Consider the following 19,800-nt stretch of genomic DNA (forward strand, 5'->3'; position numbering starts at 1 on the left):
CCACCCCATGGACTGTAGTTTGCTAGGCTCCTCTGTCCATGGGATTCTCCAGGCAAGAATACCGGAGTGGGTTGCCATTCCCTTCTCCAGAGGATCTTCCTGACCCAGGGATCAAACAAGAGTCTCTGCATTGCAGGCAGATTCTCTACTGTCTGAGTTATAAGGAAGTCCCCTGCAGGGAAAGCTATGTATGTATGTATATATATATATATATATATATATATATATATATATATATATATATACATATACATATACGATGCCAGGGACAAAGGATTAAGGGTGGAGAAATAGACAAGACCATATATTAATAAAACCCTGAGTAGAACTGGTATGTGGTTTTGGGGATAGTAAGGCATTCAAAAACAGTCACAAATTCAGGAGAATCAGAAAGCTACCCAACGGGCAGGGCAAGATGTTGACCCAGGAATGAACTGAGTTGCCATTAATTTTCCTGTTTGGCTGATCCCAGGAGTAGGAGCATGGGAAACCAACTAGCTAAGTCTAGTCAGGACAAAGAATAAGTCTGCCAAGAGCAAGTATTTGCCTCGTGTTTCAAATAGCCAATATGAACACACACAGACACACAAGAACATTCACACCTGACATAGAAGAAAGGAAGGAAAGGAGGGAACGAGGGAGGAAGAAAAACAGAAAGGGACGAAGAAATAAAGAAGAAAGAGTGGAAACCATGGTCCAGGAAAGGAAGAAAATAAACCGGCACCAGCTCTTTCTGCACAATCAGAGGAGCCACACTTAGCGCACAGTGAGTGTCACAGACTGTCCTGGGGAGGAACTCCAGGTGGGGCAAGAGGACAGGATGCTGAGCTAGCTCCTGCAGGAGCTGAGGAACAGGGGCTCAGAGGTCCTCCCTGGAGAGACCCGCGCACACCACGCACTGGGCACCGCAGCCCTGGGATGACCCCAGGAGGTCACGGCCCCGCAGCCACTGTGAACCCAGGGGCACCCACAGGAGGCCTGAGAACCTGACTCCTCTCCTGAGACACGCACCTGCTCCTGCTCCTAAAACAGACTGAGGGGGCAGCCAGATGCTACCCAGGACTCAGCCAGTTTACTGGGCAGCCCGTGTGCCCCCTGGCCCACAGATGCCCCCTCATTGCCTCTGGATCCAGGTCACTCCCCCTGGGGCAAGGGCTGCCCATGCTGGGCAGAGTGGGCAGTGGGGTTGGGGGGTGTACAGAGCCAGCTCAGACCAGCAGGATGTCTGGATAGGGCAGGGTGGCCATCAGAGAGGGGCCGGAGGAACAGGGTCTGAGGCTCTGACGGTGTGCCAGGGCTGCACCACAGGCACGGCCACCAGCACCAGGGGCTGCTCCAGCATGCCTCCCTCCAGCTCTGCCACCCTCTGGGGCAAAGGTGCCAGAGTAGGGGAGAGGGGTGCACACTTACAAGGTGGAACCAAGTTAAGCCCAACAGTTAGGGCTTCTGCTTCAGCGCCTTGGGACATGCCTGGTCCAGTAGGGTGTGGACAGCCACAGAGCATAAGAAAAGCCTCTGCTCACACTTGGCTCTGGATCTAGCCTCCCTTTCCACTTCCCACCATACTGCCAGCTGCCAGTACCCTGGGGAAGGCATGACCTTGGCCCACTCTGCTCCAACTCTGTCCCAAAGCCTCCAAGCACACAGACTGCACAGGGACATGTCCATGCAAGAACACCCCTGCAAGACTGGTACAGGTAACTTCTTCACTAATTTCATACAGTTGGAGGAAGTTAAGCAAATTGAGAAGACAGAGAAATTTGTTTCAAGTTAAAGAATAAGAAAAAAAAAAAGTCCTGCAAAAATAGCTAATAAGACAGATAACTCACCAAAATAATGTACCATGTTTCAAAGAATTGGTAATAAGAATTCTAACTTCACAAGGGAAAAATAGATGAATACAATGAGAGTATTAAGAAGTATAACTAGAAAATATTAAAAACAATAACCAGTCAGAACTGAAGAATATGATAACTCAGAGGGAAAAACACACTAGGAAGAAATAATAGCAGGCTAGGTGATACAGAATTCAGAAGTAATCTGAAAGATACCACTATTGAAATCATGCAATAAAAACAGCAAAAAGAAAAGCAAATTTTAAAGAAGAGAATAGTTTAATGGGAGGGAGGCTCCAACGGAAGGGGACTTATGTATACATGGCTGATTGATTTTGTTGTACAGCAGAAACTAACACAACATTGTAAAGCAATTATCCTTTAATTAAAAAAAAGAGAACTGTTTAAAGGACAACTGGGACAACATCAGGTTTACTAATATCCACATTCTAGGAGTCCCAGAAGGAAGAGAGAGAGAAAGGGGCAGAAAAGACATTTGATGAAATTCTGACCCCAAATAACCAGAACCCAAAGAAGGGAAAAATTATCCAGATGCAGGAATCACAGAGAGTCTCAAACAACATAAAACCAAAGCTGCCCACACCAAGATGTATCACAGTCAAAATGGCAAATGTTACAGATAGAGAATTCTCAAGGCAGCAAGAGAAAAACAACATGTCACAGACAAGGAAAAGCCCATTAGATTATTGGTTGATTTTCCTGCAGAAACTATGTAGGCAGAAGACTATTCCATGATCTTTCTGAAATACCAAAAGGAAAAAAATGCAAGATAACCTACAAGATTATCATTCAGAATTGAAGGAGACCTAAAAAAACTTCTCAAACAAGCAAAAACTAAAATAATTTATCAATAATAAAATAATCAGAAAAGAAATGTTAAAGGATCTTCTCTAAGTGGAAAAAAAGATGCCACCAAGAAGTAAGAGTTTATAGGAAAGGAAGAATATGACATCAAGAACACAAAATGTGTGAGAGAAGAGTAAAAAAAGCAAATCCTTTAAAATGTGTTTGAACTTAAATAGTTATCAAATTAAAATGAGGACATACAGCTTGAATTTAACATATATGGACCCCACAGGAATCACCAGTCAAAAATCTACAATCAATACACAAAAACGAGAGAGAAAGGAACACAAGCATACAACTAGAGAAAATCTTTAAACCACAAGTCACTGTTGTTCAGTTGCTCAGTCACGTCTGACCCTGTGACACCATGGACATGCCAGGCTTCCTTAACCTTCACCATCTCCTGGAGTTTGCTCAAACTCAAGTCCATTGAATCGGTGATGTCACCCTACCATCTCATTCTCTGTCGGCCCTTTCTCCTCCTGCCTTCACTCTTTCCCAGCATCGGGGTCTTTTCCAATGAGTTGGCTCTTCACATCAAGTGGCCAAAGTATTGGAGCTTCAGCTTCAGCATCAGGCCTTCCAAAGAATATTCAGGGTTGATTTCACTTAGGATTGACTGGTTTGATCTCCTTGAAGTCCAAGGGACTCTCAGGAGCCTTCTCCAGTACCACAGTTGGAAAGCATAAAGTCTTCAGTGCTCAGCCTTCTTTGTGGTCTAACTCTCACATCTGTACTTGACTACTGAAAAAACCATAGCTTTGACTATCTGGATGGACCTTTGCTGACAAAGTGTTGTCTCTGCTTTTTAATCCACTGTCTAGTTTTGTTATAGATTTTCTTCCAAGAAGCAAGCGTCTTTTGATTTTGTGGCTACAGTCATTGTCCACAGTGATTTTGGAGCCCAAGAAAAATCCAAGTGATTTTTGTCACTATTTTCATTTCTGCCCATTCATTTGCCATGAACTGATGGGATCAGATGCCATAAACTGTTTTTGAATGTTGAGTTTTAAGCCAGATTTTTCATTCTCCTCTTTTACCTTCATCAAGAGGCCAGGCAAAGAAGAATAAAAGAACAGCACAAAACTAGGGGAAAGAAAACAGAAAACAAGTAACAGAATGGCAATTAGTACAATCCTATTAATAATCACCTTAAAAGCCAATGGAATAAGCTATCTGGTCAAAAGATGGATTGGCTGATTGATTAAATAATAATAATAATAAGAAAACACAAATCTATCTATATGCTGCTTACAAGAGACTCACTGCAGAGCTATGTGTCTTTAGACACAGAGACTGTCAGCAAAGGGGTGAAAAAGACATTTCACAAAAATGAAAATGACGAGACAGTAGGGGGTGGCAATACTCATATAAGACAAAATAAACTCTAAAATACAGTCTATAACAAAGGGCACAGAAGAGCATTACAGAGTGTTGAAGGGGTCAGTACAGAAAGAGAATATAACATTGGTTAACATATACGCACCAGGATGTTGAGGAATATAACTGATGCTGTCACTCCATCAGCATGGCATTTCACCTCGAGTATGTCTATGATTAAGATCATTTTTATTTTTACCTCTACTCCTTTGCAGACCTCAGCCATGGGCAGTTTTCCATGCTTTGGAAAGGGACAGCAGTTATTGTTTTAATTAATTTCTGAAAACCAGGAGATCAGACTCTTTTTTACTTTATTTTCTGCAGGACATACAGTTTCTGTGGCAAATAAATGCTGAGGTACAGAAAATGCCATACCTTTTTATCCTTACATACATGTGACAGTAAATCTGGGGTTTGCTGGATGGTGAGGAATGAATGAGCTCTCTTCCACTGATATACCAGATCTGTTGTGTACATTGGACGTGTCATGCATCCACAAGGTCAGGGTTCTTCCCTGAAAGGGGGAACTAAAGATGTTTTAGAGATGAAGACCACAGTCTTTATTGAAAGCAACTTCAAGAGTTTGTGAACAAATAATAAGATAAATGACTTGAATATCTTATATTAGAACAATAGTCCTTGATACCTGTTTCTGCTGTGAATGACAAAATTCATGTGAAACCTTCCAGGTACTGTCTAAGAGAGACTCTTTGTGGTCTGGAGAATAAGAAAAGGGTCTTCTGAAGTGGAGGTCTTTTCTCCCAGCATGGTCCCAAGCTGTCCTCCATTCACATACTCGTATAGGCCATTATGTTAAAACTTTTTCACTTGTTTCTCTTTTATATCAATAATTAGATGCTGAGATCTCAAAGCAGTAACTCTCTTTTTCCCTGGAGCTGAGCTGACCACCATTCAGGCAGCTGGACTTGAATGCACAAAGGACTTGCAACAGTGGGTATTTCTGTGGAGCTAAGTCCCTGACGATGGGGATATTCCCAAGTCTTGGTTCTGTATCTAGAATAGAGTATGTTCTTCAGCTACCCTTTCCATGAAAGAGCATGTTTGAAATGAAAAACTGTGCTTCCTTCCCACTCATCTGAATTTGTGGATGGAAGTCATGAACACTATAGTGAGAAGACTTTTCTAGTTACCAGATCAAGAACAATAGATGTACTTACTTCAGGACATGAAGACTGTGTTTTTACTGAAGATGGATTGGATGAACACTCAGCAGATATTGAAATACATGTTACCTAAAAAGAGCTCCTTGAACGCTTGTTTGAGAATCTGAGCATTTCTTATACATTATTATCAACTCCTTCTATAAAAAGATTATGTTTATTGATGTAGCACTTTATTCCTATTGTGATCTGATCACACTTATCCTCTGATTGTTACTGGCCTTCAAGTTCCCTCAAACTCTGAGATCCGGTAGGTGTAAGAATATAAAGATGAAGAAGAACAGGTGGTGGTTCTGAGACACGAAGGGGAGGGAACAGAAGCAGGAACCGTAACCAAAGCCCAGGTGATCAAACACCAGGGCCATCATCACCTGGAGCTTACCATCATCTTGTCCCCACAGTTACTATGGTTTGGGATGCACTGTGTAGAAAACTGAAGACAAAGAGAAACAGAAGTTGGTATTGGAGGGTGTGGAGAGAACACACAAGAGTGCTTGGTGCTATATTTGTGGAAAAACGTGTTTCCTTTCCTGTGTGTTGGCTGCTCACACAGACAGCAACAGTTTCTACCATGTCCATGTCTGAGTGAGGGAGTGAAGTTGCTCAGTTGTGTCCGACTCTTTGCCACCCCATGGACTGTAGCATACCAGGCTCCTCCATCCATGGGATTTTCCAGGCAAGGGTACTGGAGTGGGTTGCCATCTCCTTCTCCAGAGGATCTTCCCAACCCAGGGATCGAACCCGGATCTCCCACATTGCAGGCATACGCTTTACCGTCTGAGCCACCAGGGAAGCCTTGTCTGCTGGTTGGGAAACACTAGGACTAGTTCAGAAGAAGGCAATGGCACCCCACTCCAGTACTCTTGCCTGAAAAATTCCATAGACGGAGGAGCCTGGTAGGCTGCAGTCCATGGGGTCGCTAAGAGTCGGGCACGACTGAGCGACTTCACTTTCACTTTTCACTTTCATGCATTGGAGAAGGAAATGGCAACCCACTCCAGTGTTCTTGCTTGGAGAATCTCAGGAACGGCAGAGCCTGGTGGGCTGCCGTCTATGGGGTTGTACAGAGTCGGACACGACTGAAGCGACTTAGCAGCAGCAGCAACAGCAGGACTAGTTTAAGGTGTAAATCCAAATGCTCTTAGAAAATGATTTGAATTCAGTAGGGAAGAGAAATGGCGGTAGCCAAGACAAACTCAGAAAGAGTGAGGAAATAAAAACACTTTACATTTTGCATCACTAGGCAGGGATAATCAAAAGTTTAATTATGGACATATTAAGGATTAAATAGTAAAGATCACCAACAGACCTTGGTGAATCAAGCAATTTGAAATAAGGTTTTTAGGGTGTTTCCAGGAAGTTCCATGCTATTCAGCTTTATCGGAAATACAATTTGCAAAGAATTTTTTCCCCTTTCTGTGGATTGTCTTTTAGGTCTCTTGATAATTTCTTTGATACAAAAACATTCTGAATTTTGACAAAATTTATTTATCTATTTTTCTGCCTGTGCTTATTATGAAACATCAAATCTAGTATCCTGTGGCCTTCCCTCTAGTTTTTCTCCCAGGAGTTTCATATTAGTGTCGTGTATGCTTAGGTCTTTGATGCATTTTGGTGTGTATATGTGCGTGTGTGTGTGGTTTTGTGTGTGATATAACTTAATGGGTAACTTCTTTATTTTGAATATAGAGATGAAGTTTATTCAGCACTGTTTGTTAAAAAGACTGACTTTTTCCCCATAAACGGTCTTTGCAACCTTGTCGATTATCATATATTATGTTTGTTTTTATTTCTGTATGAGTTCTATTTCATTAGTCTTTATATCTGTCTTTATGCCATTACCCACAGTTTTGGTTATAGTAGCTTTGTAGTTAATTATAAAAGCTCAAATTGTGAGAAACCAAATTCTGTTCTCTGTTTTTTCTTTACTTTCTTCTTTCCAAGATTAATTTCTTCCTTTTCAAAATTGTTTTGTCTATTCAGTCTCCTTTGTAATTCCAGATGCATTTTAGTGTTAGTTTTTCTGCTTCCCATTCCCCCAAATAATGTTGGCATATATAAAGTTCAATCGAACGTATAGATAACTTTGATTAGTTTTCTCATCTTAATATTAACTCTTTCATTCATGAAACATAGTTGCTGTCTTTACTTCCTTCAAACAAATTTCGTATTACTAATCATTCTTTTTTCTTTTTTCTTTTTTTTTTTTTTGCCTTCTTGGTTATTTCCAAATGCATTATTTTTTCACGTTTTTTTTTCCAGTGGAATTGCTTCAAAGTTTTTCTTTTCAGATTGTTCATTCTTAGTGTATAGAAATGTAACTGACTTTTCTGTTTTGATATTGCATCCTACACCTCTGCTAAAATTATTTATTAGCTGTAACAGTTTTTTGTTTTATCTTTATGGTTTTCTACATACATGATCATGTCATCTCAGAACAGAGATAATTTTCCTACTTTTGAATGCATATTTTTTTTATTACTGTAGCTGAAACTGATGATTGCATGTTTACCATGAGTGGTAAAAATTGGTAAAACTTTTATATAATTGATCTTAACCAAAAATGCTTTCAGTCTTTTATCACTGAATCTAATGTTGTGGTTTTTCATGTATAGGCTTCATTATGTTGAGAAAGCATCTTTCTATTTCTGGTTTATTGAATTTTTTATTATAAAAGGATATTGAGTTGTATCACGGTCTTTTTTCCACATCACTTGTTATTATCATGCGATTTTCCCCCTTCTTTTTGTTAATATGGTGTATTGCTTTTACTAAAATAAGTATGTACACAGTTGTTGCCCAGGTAAGAGTCTCATTTGGTCATAATGTATAATTTTTAGTATGCTCCTGAATTCAATTTTTGAGTATTTTATTGAGAATTTTTATAGCAATCATCATCTGAAACATGTTTGTAATTGATTTTTCTGTAGTATCTTTGTCTGCGATTGGTCTCTGGCTAATGCTGGCCTGATAGAATGTGTTGGAAAGTATTTCTTCCTCTTCAATAATTTTTGGAGAATTTAAGAATGATTGCTGTTAATTCTGCTATAAATGCTCAGCAGAATTTACTAGTGTGATCATCTGTCCCTGGGCTTCTCTTTCTTGAGAGTCTCCTAATTACTGATTCAATCTGCTTGAATAAGTAGGAGTAAGTCTACTCAGGCTTTCTGTTCCTTCAGGATTTTGTCTTCATAGACTGTGTGTCTCTAGAAATTTTCCATTTCAACTAGATTATTCAGTGTGTTGGCATACTGTTGTTCATAGCATCTCTTTCTATTTCCTCATTGGTCTTCCGTCTAGTTGTTTTATTGGTTATTGAAAGTAGATATTAATGTCTCCAACTAGTGCTATAGTGCTGTCTATTTTCCCCTTCAATTCTATCTATCTTGGCTTCATATATTTTGGAACTCTGATGTTTGGCCCATCTATGTTTGTGATTTCTCTATATTCTTGGTGGATTGACCATTTATCAGTATAGAATATCCTTCTTTGTCTTGTCTTCCCTGGTGGCTCAGTGGTTAAAGTGTCTGCCTCCAATGCAGGAGACCCAGGTTCAATCCCTGGGTGGGGAATATCCCCTGGAGAAGGAAATGGTAACCCACTCCAGTATTCTTTCCTGGAGAATCCCATGGATGGAGAAGCCTGATAGGCTACAGTCCATGGGGACGCAAAGAGTCGGACACGACTGAGCAACTTCACTTCATTTTCTTTGTCTTGTCACAAATTTTATTTTAAAACCTTTAAATGTTGTCTGTTATACACAGAAGAATTATACAAAGAAAGATCTTCATGGCCCAGATAATCATGATGGTATCCTCCCTCACCTAGAACCAGACAACCTGGAATAAGAAGTCAAGTAGGCCTTAGGAAGCATCACTATGAACAAAGCTAGTGGAGGTGATGGAATTCCACTTGAGGTATTTCAAATCCTAAAAGATAATGTTGTTAAAGTGCTTCACTCAATACTCCAGCAAATTTGGAAAACTCAGCAGTGGCCACAGGACTGGAAAAGGTCAGTTTTCATTCCAATCTCAAAGAAGGGCAATGCCAAAGAATGTTCAAATTACCACACAAGTGCACTCATCTCATATGCTAGCAAAGTAATGCTCAGAATTCTCCAAGCCAAGCTTCAATAGTATGTGAAACATGAACTTCCAGATCTTCAAGCTGGATTTAGAAAAGGCAGAGGAACCAGAGATCAAATTGCCAACATACAATTTGCTCATCAAAAAAGCAGGAGAATTCCAGAGAAACATCTACTTCTGCTTTATTGATAACGCCAAAGCCTTTGAGTGTGAAGATAACAACAAACTGTGGAAACTTCTTCAAGAGATAGGAATACAAGACCACCTTAGGTGCCACCTGAAAAATCTGTATACAGGTCAAGAAACGACAGTTAGGACTGGACCTGGAACAATGGACTGGTTCCAAATTGGGAAAAGAGTATGTCAAGGCTGTATATTGTCACCCTGCTTATTTGACTTATATGCAGAGTATATCATGCAAAATGCCAGGCTGGATGAAACACAAGCTGGAAACAAGACTACCAGGAGAAATATCAATAATCTCAGATACGCAGATGATACCACCCTTATGGCAGAAAGTGAAGAAGACCTAAAGAGCCTCTTGATGAAAGTGAAAGAGGAGAGTGAAAAAGCTGGCTTAAAACTCAACATTCAAAAAGCTAAGATCATGGCATCCGGTCCCATCACTTCACGGCAAATAGATAAGGAAAGAATGGAAACAGTGAGAGACTTTATTTTCTCGGGCTCCCAAACCACTGCAGATGGTGACTGCAGCCATGAAATTAAGACACTTACTCCTTAGAAGAAAAGCTATGGTCAACCTAAGTAGCATATTAAAAAGTAGAGACATTACTTTGTCAACAAAGGTCCATCTAATCAAAGCTCTGATTTTTCCAATAATCATGTATAGATGTGAGAGTTGGAATATAAAGAAAGCTGAGGGCCAAAGAATTGATGCTTTTGAGCTGTGATGTTGGAGAAGAGTCTTGAGAGTCCCTTGGACTGCAAGGAGATACAACCAGACCATCCTAAACAGTCCTTATTCACTGGAAGGACTGATGCTGAAGCTGAAACTTCAATACTTTGGCCACCTGATGCGAAGAACTGACTCACTGGAAAAGACCCTGATGCTGGGAAAGATTAAAGGCAGGTGGAGAAGGGGACTACAGAAGAAGAGATCATCATTGGATGGCATCATCGACTCACTGGACTTGAGTTTAAGAAAGCTCTGGGAGTTGGTAGTGGACAGGGAAGCCTGGCATGCTGCAGTTCATGGGGCTGCAAAGAGTCAGACACGACTGAGCAACTGAACTAAACTGAGTGTGGTCACACCAGCTCTCTTTCAGTTACTGTTTACATAGAATGTCTTTTGTCACTTTTTTCTTTCAAAGAATTTGTGTCCTTAGATTTACAGTGAATCACTTATAATGACATAAATTTGATATATTTTTAAAAAATCTATTCTGACAATATATACTATTTGAACTTGGAGTTTATTTACATTAAACATAATAATTGATAGGAAAATACTTTTGCCTTTTTATATTTTTTGGTGTGACTTAGTTCCTTATTTCCTCCATTACCACTTTCCTTAATGTTCAGATGATTTTTCATAGTGACATCTTTGATTCTCATCTCTTTTATATTTATGTCCCATATACTCTATTTTATTTTCTTTGTTGTTATCATAGGAATCACATATAACATTAAGTTATAATAATATCTTTTGAAAAGAACAGAGAAACACAGTGAGAACGTCAACAAAGAGCTAGAAAATATAAAAAAAAAGACTCAATGAGAGCTGAATAACACAATAGATGAAATAAAAAGTACATTAGAAGGAGTTAACAACAGGTTAGCCAATACAGAATAATGCATAAGCAAGCTAGAAGACAGAATAATGGAAATCACTCAATCAGAACAGTAAAAAGAAAAATCAGTTTTTCATAAGCGTGGTCTCCTGGGACAACATCAACTCTAGTAACATTCACAGAGTAGTAGTCCCAGGAGGCGAGTGAGAGAAAGGCACAGAAAAATGCATTTGATGAAATTATGACAGAGAATTTCCCAAACCTAAAGAAAGGAAAAGACATTCAGGTGCCAGAAGTACAGAGAGTCCCAAACAAATGAAACCAAGGAGACCCACACCAAGACTTAAAACTGTCAAATATTAAAGAGAAAATTTCAAAGGGAGCAAGAGAAAAACAGAGTCTCATATAAAGGAATCCCACAAGGCTCTCAATTGATTTGCAGCTGAAATATTATAGGCCAGAATGGAGTTATATAATATATTTAAAATACTGAAAGGATAAAAATATCTACAACCAAGGACCTTCTACCCAGTAATACTGTCATGCAGAACTGAAGAAGAGATAAATAGTTTCCTAGAGAAGCACAGCTGAGATCCTCACTAAACTGATCCTACAGTAAATGGTAAGTGTCGGTCTCTCAGTCATGCCCGACTCTTCGCAACCCACCCCATGGACTGTAGCCCGCTAGGCTCCTCTGCCCATGGGATTTCCCAGGCAAGAATACTGGAGTGGGTTGCCATTTGCTTTTCCAGGGGATTTTCCCAACTCAGGTATCAAACCTGGGCCTCCTTCATTGCAGGCAGATTCTTTACCATCTGAGCCACCATGGAAGCCTGTTTTTTTCTTTGAAAATAAAAGGCTATTTCTTATAGAAAATAAGGAAATACAGAAAAGGAAAAAAACCCATAGCAAAAGCAAATGTATAGCAAAGGAAGTGCATGTACCACTGAAATAAACTAGTAAAAACTATAGTAAACAGTTAAGAGATAGACTTGAAGATATAAAGCATGACATCCAAAACACAAAACACTTGGAAGTGATGTAGATCTTTCAGTGTGTGTGTGTTAGTCGCTCAGTCGTGGCCGACTCTTTGCGACCCCATGGACTGCAGCCCACCAGGCTTCTCCGTCCATGACATTTTCCAGACAAGGATACTGGAGTGGGTTGCCATTTCCTTCTCCAGGGGATCTTCCTGATCCAGGGATCAAACCCAGGTCTCCTGCACTGCAGGCAGATTTTTTACCAACTGAGCTACAAGGGAAACGCAGATCTTTCAGAGTGTGCATGAACTTAAATGACATCTGTTTTAAATAGATAGATACAGTTATAAAGGACAGTGTTTTCAACTATCAGTGGTGGGAAAGCTAGATATCCACATGTAAAAAGAAGTTGAGAGTTGACCTTATAGAAAAAACAACTCCAAATGCTTCTGAGATCTAGACACACAAAATATAAATATGAAACTCGCAGAAGAAAACCTCTGGAAAAAGTTTCTCATCATTGGATATGCTCACAATTTGGGGGATTTGACACCAAAAGTACAGGCAGTAAAAGAAAAAATTATTATTAGTCTTTATCCAAATTCAAAACTATTTTGCACTGAAACAAATTACCAGAGAGGGGAAAGACAAACCATGGGATGGAAAAAAGAATCTTTCAAATCATATTTGTGATAAAGCTGCCAACACTTTACCACACATTGTCTTTGCTCAACTGACAGACATTGCATGGTATCCCTTAGTCATTTTTGTTGCCTATTTCCATATTATTCTTGGTTATACCTTCCTGTTGATACAACATTGGGATTTTTTATATTTAATCACTTTACTTGAGTTTATCTTGAATACCACCTCTTCTCTCCTAAACTCAGAATGTTTTCTATAGTGTTTGGATTTATGCCTTGAAATAATCCTTGAACTAATCTTTGGCCATCTAGGGTTTGGAGTTGAGGCTCTTGCAGATCTCCTGCGGGTCCCCCTGGGTTCACAGCAGCTATGGGGCTGTGACCTCATGGGGTTGTCCCAGGGCTGTGGTGCTCAGTGCATGGTGTCCACGGGTCTCTCCAGGGAGGACCTCCGAGCCCCTGTCCCCGCTCCTCGTCTGGGGCCCTCCCAGAGACTCAGTCCTGATCCCTTCTCTTCCCTTCCCACCCAGCTCCGTGTGGACAGTTCTTTACAGCCTTGGTGTGGACAAGGCTTCCTGCTAGTGTCGTGTGTTTTCAGGAGATGGGACCCTGATGTGCTTCTGGGGGAGCTGAGCTCAGCATCCTCTTGCCCATCTGGAGCTCCTCCCAGGACAGTGTGTGACACTCACTGTTCACTAAGTGTGGCTCCGGTGACTGTTCAGGAAGAGTCGGTGCCGACTTATTTTCTTCCTTTCCTGGACCATGGTTTCCTTTTTCTTTTTTTCTTTCTTTCTCCTTCCTTCCTTCTTTTCTTTCTGTCATGTGTGTGTGTGTGTGTGTGTGCGTTCCTGTGTAAGTGTGTGTGTGTATGTATTCCTGGGTGTGTATGCATTCATCGGGTACTTGAAACAACAGGCAACTACTCACTCTTGGTTGATTTCCTCCACATCATGACTGGCCTTCACTAGTTAATTTGGCATGCTCCTTGTCCTGGGATCAGTCCAAAAGAAAGCTAAGGGCTGCTCAGTTTATTTCTGCATCAACATCTTGCCTGGTACATGGGTGACTGTTTTATTCCCATGAATATATGGCTGTTTTTGATTGCCCTATGTCCCCCAAATCCACATGCCAGTTCTACTCAGGGTTTTACATAGTCTAGTCTAGGTCTCCACCCTTAATCCTTTGTCCCTGGTCCCACATATGTATAGTCCCCCTGCAGCTATAATGAGACACTCCAGCTGCTCTTCAGTTTAAGTTTGTTTAGGAAAAGCAGACATTCATCTTCAGGCTGTCCCCAAGTAGGTTGGAACATTGCATTAAGGTTTTCTGTGATCACTCTGGTTTGAGGGAGCTGAGCCACCGCTCTTTGCAGATCAAGACTGCACTGCCCCAGGCAGGAGAAGGGTAAGGAGAGTAAAAACACCACAAAATGTCCTTGCATCCTGTTCTGGATTTTTCATGATTGTGTGTTCACTTTGTTGCCATAGATTTTGTTTGACTGTTTTCTAGAGCTCATATGACATTTTTCATCTGGGTTCTGATTGTTCTCTCATGTTTCTAAGGGAGAATTCAATACATCCTAGCCCACCATTTTGCTCACGTAACTCTGTTAAATTTTATTTGGTTTCACAACATTTCACTATATCAGTGCCTCACAATTTCCCTTACTTATCCCAAAGTTGTTACAATTTAACTTGCTTACAAGTTTTTCTTTCACCGATAAGGCTGAGCAAAATAGCAAAGTATGTAATATATGTATAATTTACATTATGATAGCTTTCTAAAAGTTATATAACTAAGTTCAAGGTATAAACCCTCTAAGAGTCAGTTTTCACACTGCATATGGTAACCAAAAACCAGCCAGAATGTGTGGCTTTGGTGTCCTTTTCAGGATTTCACCACCATCAGGTCTGTAAAGCAAAATAATTTTGCTGGTGGTAAAAATTAAAGGCAACTTTATTTTCATTTGAAGTTTTCATTCTTTATGAAGGGGTATGAGTCTGAGTGAACTCCGGGAGTTAGTGATGGATAGGGAGGCCTGGCGTGCTGCGATTCATGGGGTTGCAAAGAGCTGGACACGACTGAGCAACCGAACTGAAGATTTTTTTAAAATGCTTATTAATCACTCCTTTAAACTGTGTGATTCTCTGTATGAATGTATTTGTACTGTAAGATTCAGCTTCATAATTAGAAAAATGAAAAAAGATAACTATGTGGAAGTTTCTAGTCTAACATACAGTTAATACTTGTTCAGCCAACCTCATCAAAATGTATCTTAAGATGATACTGATTAAAAAAACCAAGCAAGTTAACTGGCTTTAATTCTCTCTGACTCCATGGGAAATAATTTAATCAGGCTCCTCCTACAATGCATCTGCTAACATTGGACAGTGCAGCTGGGGCGTTACCTTCCTATTATATATAACCTGTGAAGGCAGAAGAAAAAAAGTCAGTCTGCTTACTCAGAGGAGCAACAGGCAATGGAAACCCAATGCCAGAGGGTGAAGCTTAATGATGGCCACTTCATCCCTATCCTGGGATTTGGAACCTATGCACCTGAGGAGGTAAGAATAGTAGTTTGGGGTTGAGATATAAATAGTAGTGGATATAATATGAGAGGAAGGGGACTTAGGTTGTCAAGCACTGAGTTCCTGTGTGACTCTGGGAGGATCACATGGTTCCACTAACCAGGCTAGAACTGTGCCCTGTAAAAGGGGAGAGAGCATCCAGTCTCCACTCTGCATCAGGGTCTGAGGCTGTGCTTACCTGCAGATTACTCTGGGTTCCTCTGCAATTTCCATCTCTTTCCCAGCTTGGCAGAAGAGGTGAGACTCAGCTGTCAAGAACGTTGACTGTCAGCTGCTTTGCTTTGAGGGACATTGTAATGGAGGGGTTTCTCGGTATGTTTCATTAATTCCAGAACCCTTTCCTTCTTCCAAAAACACATGACCCAGAGAAGTATTTGAGGTAGAGACCAAGGATCTACCTCCCTGAAAAAGGGAAGATTCTAAATCACATTAAAACAAATGGAATATTGTAAAGTAATTAGCCTCCAATTAAAATAAGTAAATTTAAATTAAAAAAAAAACAAATGGAATATTATTCAGCCTTTATTAAAGAAGTTAGCCTTTTGCCATTTGCAACAACAGGGAGGAACCTGGAGAATATTAAACTAAGTGAAATAAGCCAGAAGTAGGAAGACAAATACTGCCTGATCTCTTTGTTGGTGGAATCTAAAACAGTGAAACTCAGAAGCAGAGTGTAGAGGAATGGTGACCAGAAACTGAGTACATGCTGGGGAAAATGGCCAGATAATGGTCAAGGATACAGACTTTCAGTTATAAGATAAGCTGTGAGATGTAATGTAGAGCATGGTAACTATAGTTTAAAAAATGGACTGTATTCATGAGATTTGCTACTACTACTACTACTAAGTTGCTTCAGTTGTGTCCGACTCTGTGCGACCCCATAGAGGGCAGCCCACCAGGCTCCCCCGTTCCTGGGATTCTCCAGGCAAGAACACTGGAGTGGGTTGCCATTTCCTTCTCCAATGCATGAAAGTGAAAAGTGAAAGGGAAGTCGATTTGCTAAGAGACTGGATATTAAGGATTCTCCCCACAGCCAAAAGTTATCCACGTGAGGCGACAGATCTGTTATCAGCTTGATTGTGTCAATCATTAACAATGGATGCTTATATGAAAACATCAGTTTGTACCACTTGAATAGATGCAGATTTTATTTGATGTATTCTATGTGGCTTCACTGGTAGACAGAGGTCCCAGAAGCTTTCACCTGGTTTCTTGATGCTTTTCAGCTCAGTTCAGTTGCTCAGTCATGTCCAACTCTTTGTGAACCCATGGACTGCAGCACACCTGGCTTCCCTGTCCAACACCAACTCCTGGAGCTTACTCAAACTCATGTCCATCAAGCCAGTGATCCCATCCAACTTTCTTATCCCCTGTTGTCCCCTTCTCCTTCTACCTTCAATCTTTCCCACCATCAGGGTCTTTTCCAATGAGTCTATTCTTCACATCAGATGGCCAAAGTATTGGAGTTTGAGCTTCAACATCAGTCCTTCCAATGAATATTCAGGACTGATTTTCTTTAGGATGGGCTGGTTTGATCTCCTTGCTGTCCGAGAGACTCAGGACTCTTCTCCAACATCACAGTTCAAAAGCATCAATTCTTCTGCACTCAGCTTTCTTTATAGTCCAATTCTCACATTCATACATGACTACTGGAAAAACCAGGGCTTTGATTAGACAGAACTTTGCTGGCAAAGTAATGTCTCTGCTTTTTAATATGCTATGTACATTGGTCATAGCTTTTCTTCCAAGAAGCAAGCTTTTTTTTAAAAAAAAAATTTCATGGCTGCAGTCACCATCTGTAGCGATTTTGGAGCCCAAGAAAATAAAATCTCTGACTGTTTCCATTGTTTCTCCATCTATTTGCCATGCAGTGATGGGATCGGATGCCATGATCTTAACTTTTTGAATGTTGAGTTTTAAGCCAGCTTTTTCACTCTTCTCTTTCACTTTCATCAAGAGGTTCTTTAGTTCCTCTTCATTTTCTGCCCTAAGGGTGGTGTCATCTGCATATCTGAGGTTATTGATATTTCTCCCCAGCAATCTTGATTCCACCTTGTGCTTCATGCAGGCCAGCATTTTGTATGATATACTTTGCATATGTTACATAAGCAGGGTGACAACATACAGCCTTAACATACTCCTTTCTTGATGCTTTTACCAGCTACTTTATACCTTTGTGGATTTTGCTTCAAGCATCTCACAGTATAAATTGTATCCATGACTATAACTTTATGCTAAGTCTTACAATTTTTTCCAGAAAATCACTGAATCTGGAATTTTTCTTGGGGTCATTGGATACCTGTGATCAACCACTGATTGCCTGGGATTGAAGGGTTCCTGGTAGTCCATTTAATCACTGACCAGGAAAGTTCAGGAAAACTGTCATGGGTTCATCACCACACATACTGAATGAACCAAAAGCACAAAGAAAAGTTGATTATTGGAAAGATCAAACTTGTGGCTCAGCAACTTGTTAATCATGGGGATGTTCAATTCCTACCTTTGTTGCCTATATAGGTTCCTAAGAGTGAAGCTCTGGAGGTCACCAAATTCGCTATAGAGGTTGGGTTCCACCACATTGACTGTGCTCATGCTTACAGAAATGAAGAGCAGGTTGGCCATGCCATTCGAAGCAAGATTGCTGATGGCACTGTGAAGAGAGAAGACATATTCTACACTTCAAAGGTGATTTGTGTGTTGTGTATGTGCACATGTGCACAACTAGTTGTATGCAGGTGACAATTATGTAATAGGATCAGTAATTAGGTGAATGTTGTTTACTGATACAGCTTTATTTCCACACATATTTATATGTTAAATGTAGTTTCCTCCTCCCCTGCCCCAAAATAGAAAGTGATACCAACTTTTTCTTCACTGCTCTGTTCAAATTTTAAAGTCACTTTCCTTCTCTGAGCCTAGACCAGAGGAGTGTGGATTTAGTATGGTCTAAGGATTCATACAGAAGTGTGAATAGATTATAGGTTTCCTTATCATCTGGGTGGGTTTCTCAAATTTCTTCACATTCTGAATTTCAGTTCTCAACTCTAAGAGTAAGAGAGAACATTAGGAGAGGCATTTTGTATATTCCACAAGATCTAGCCAAAGTGCCTTGAATTATGTTCTGCTCATGTTAATATGTTCAAAATACTTTTTTTCTACAGTTATGTAAACAAAATGCTAATTAATTCTGAGAGGACTGATTGATTGAATTAGACTAAGTTTGTGCTTTTACGCTCTATTAAACACGATTCAGATGATAGGCACGGTAATTATTTTATAATGTCATTTATCTTGATTAATTTTATTCTATTATGAATGATGTACTGATAATAAATTCAGTCAAATAATAAAGTTTGCATGGGTGGGTTAGATAAAACAATGGAACTCAAGAAAAAAAGGAGCATTTTTCCCAGTGGTCATCCATTTCTAAGCAATAAAAATGTTTTATCATTAAATGAAACAAGACAAACAAAATGACCTACTGCCTTCATTTAACATAACTTCTATTATTTAATCTCTGCAGCTTTGGTCCACATGCCTTCAACCAGAGTTGGTCCAATCAGCCTTGGAAAAGTCACTGAAAAACCTTCAACTGGACTATGTTGATCTCTATCTTATTCATACTCCAGTGCCTCTGAAGGTCGGCAATTTGTGTTATCACCTCTACCTTATTTCATATGTCACAATGTCTATCAGCTTCCATGGATGGTTGGTTTAAGATTTTTCATAGTACTTTTTTTCATAACACTTAAGATTTTTCATAGTACTTAAGTATTTTTCGTAGTACAGTGTAGGACGTACTCTACACTGAGGAAAGTTGAGTTGCAGTATTCTTAGAAATGGGTCCATTTTTCTATCTCTTATCATGGCATTACACTTGGTTTGCTTTAGTTTCACTGAACATTTTCGATCAGTGGCAAATATGGCCTTGGGGGCCTCAAGGCTCATGGTCATGAACAATTGAGAGCATGTCTAGATCTTCCACATTCCATATCAACCTAAGGAGAACGTTGCTGGTTCATATGCCTGCCCTAAGGCACCTGATGCTCAAAGGGAAAAGGAAATCTGATATTTAGCCCAGGTGAAGTTTGCAATTTTAATGCCAGAAATAAGACATAACTTACAGTCACTCCCAGCGCAATGGAGATATTTTGCAAGAGGAAAGTAAAAGAGGCAGAAAAAAATTCAAATAAGTCATTGACAGTCCCCATTAGAATGTAGGAAAATTGTATTTATCAGAACGTTAAGTGTAAGAGACTAGTGGAAAATTGCCTTCTAAACACATTGCTCAAAACTCCAAATGTAAAACACTTTGCAAATATTAGTATCTAGAATGTTGTAAACCTATCTCATAGAGGTTTGATGCCCTGGTCCTAGATGTGCCTGGCTGTTTGGCTAAGTGTGGGGAAATTGTTTTATAACATCTCTAAAATGACTGCTTCTATTCCAGCCAGGGGGGGGGAAATTTTGCCAACAGATGAAGATGGAA

General features: G+C 40.0%; 1 protein-coding gene and 1 non-coding gene across 2 annotated transcripts; both read left to right on the top strand.

Moving 5' to 3' along the window:
- The first annotated feature begins 8,763 nt into the window (after window positions 1-8,763).
- On the top strand, window positions 8,764-8,835 carry TRNAW-CCA (transfer RNA tryptophan (anticodon CCA)). The gene has a single exon. It is a non-coding gene; the product is annotated as a tRNA-Trp (tRNA).
- Window positions 8,836-15,203: 6,368 nt separating this feature from the next.
- On the top strand, window positions 15,204-19,029 carry LOC138416858 (prostaglandin F synthase 1-like). Its single transcript, XM_069546345.1, has 3 exons — window positions 15,204-15,287; window positions 17,829-17,996; window positions 18,835-19,029. Exons 1-3 carry the CDS (start codon window positions 15,204-15,206, stop codon window positions 19,027-19,029), a joined length of 447 nt encoding a protein of 148 aa, XP_069402446.1.
- The last annotated feature ends 771 nt before the right edge of the window (window positions 19,030-19,800 follow it).

The sequence above is a fragment of the Ovis canadensis genome, chromosome 13 (assembly GCF_042477335.2).
Source record: "Ovis canadensis isolate MfBH-ARS-UI-01 breed Bighorn chromosome 13, ARS-UI_OviCan_v2, whole genome shotgun sequence".
NCBI lineage: Eukaryota > Metazoa > Chordata > Mammalia > Artiodactyla > Bovidae > Ovis > Ovis canadensis.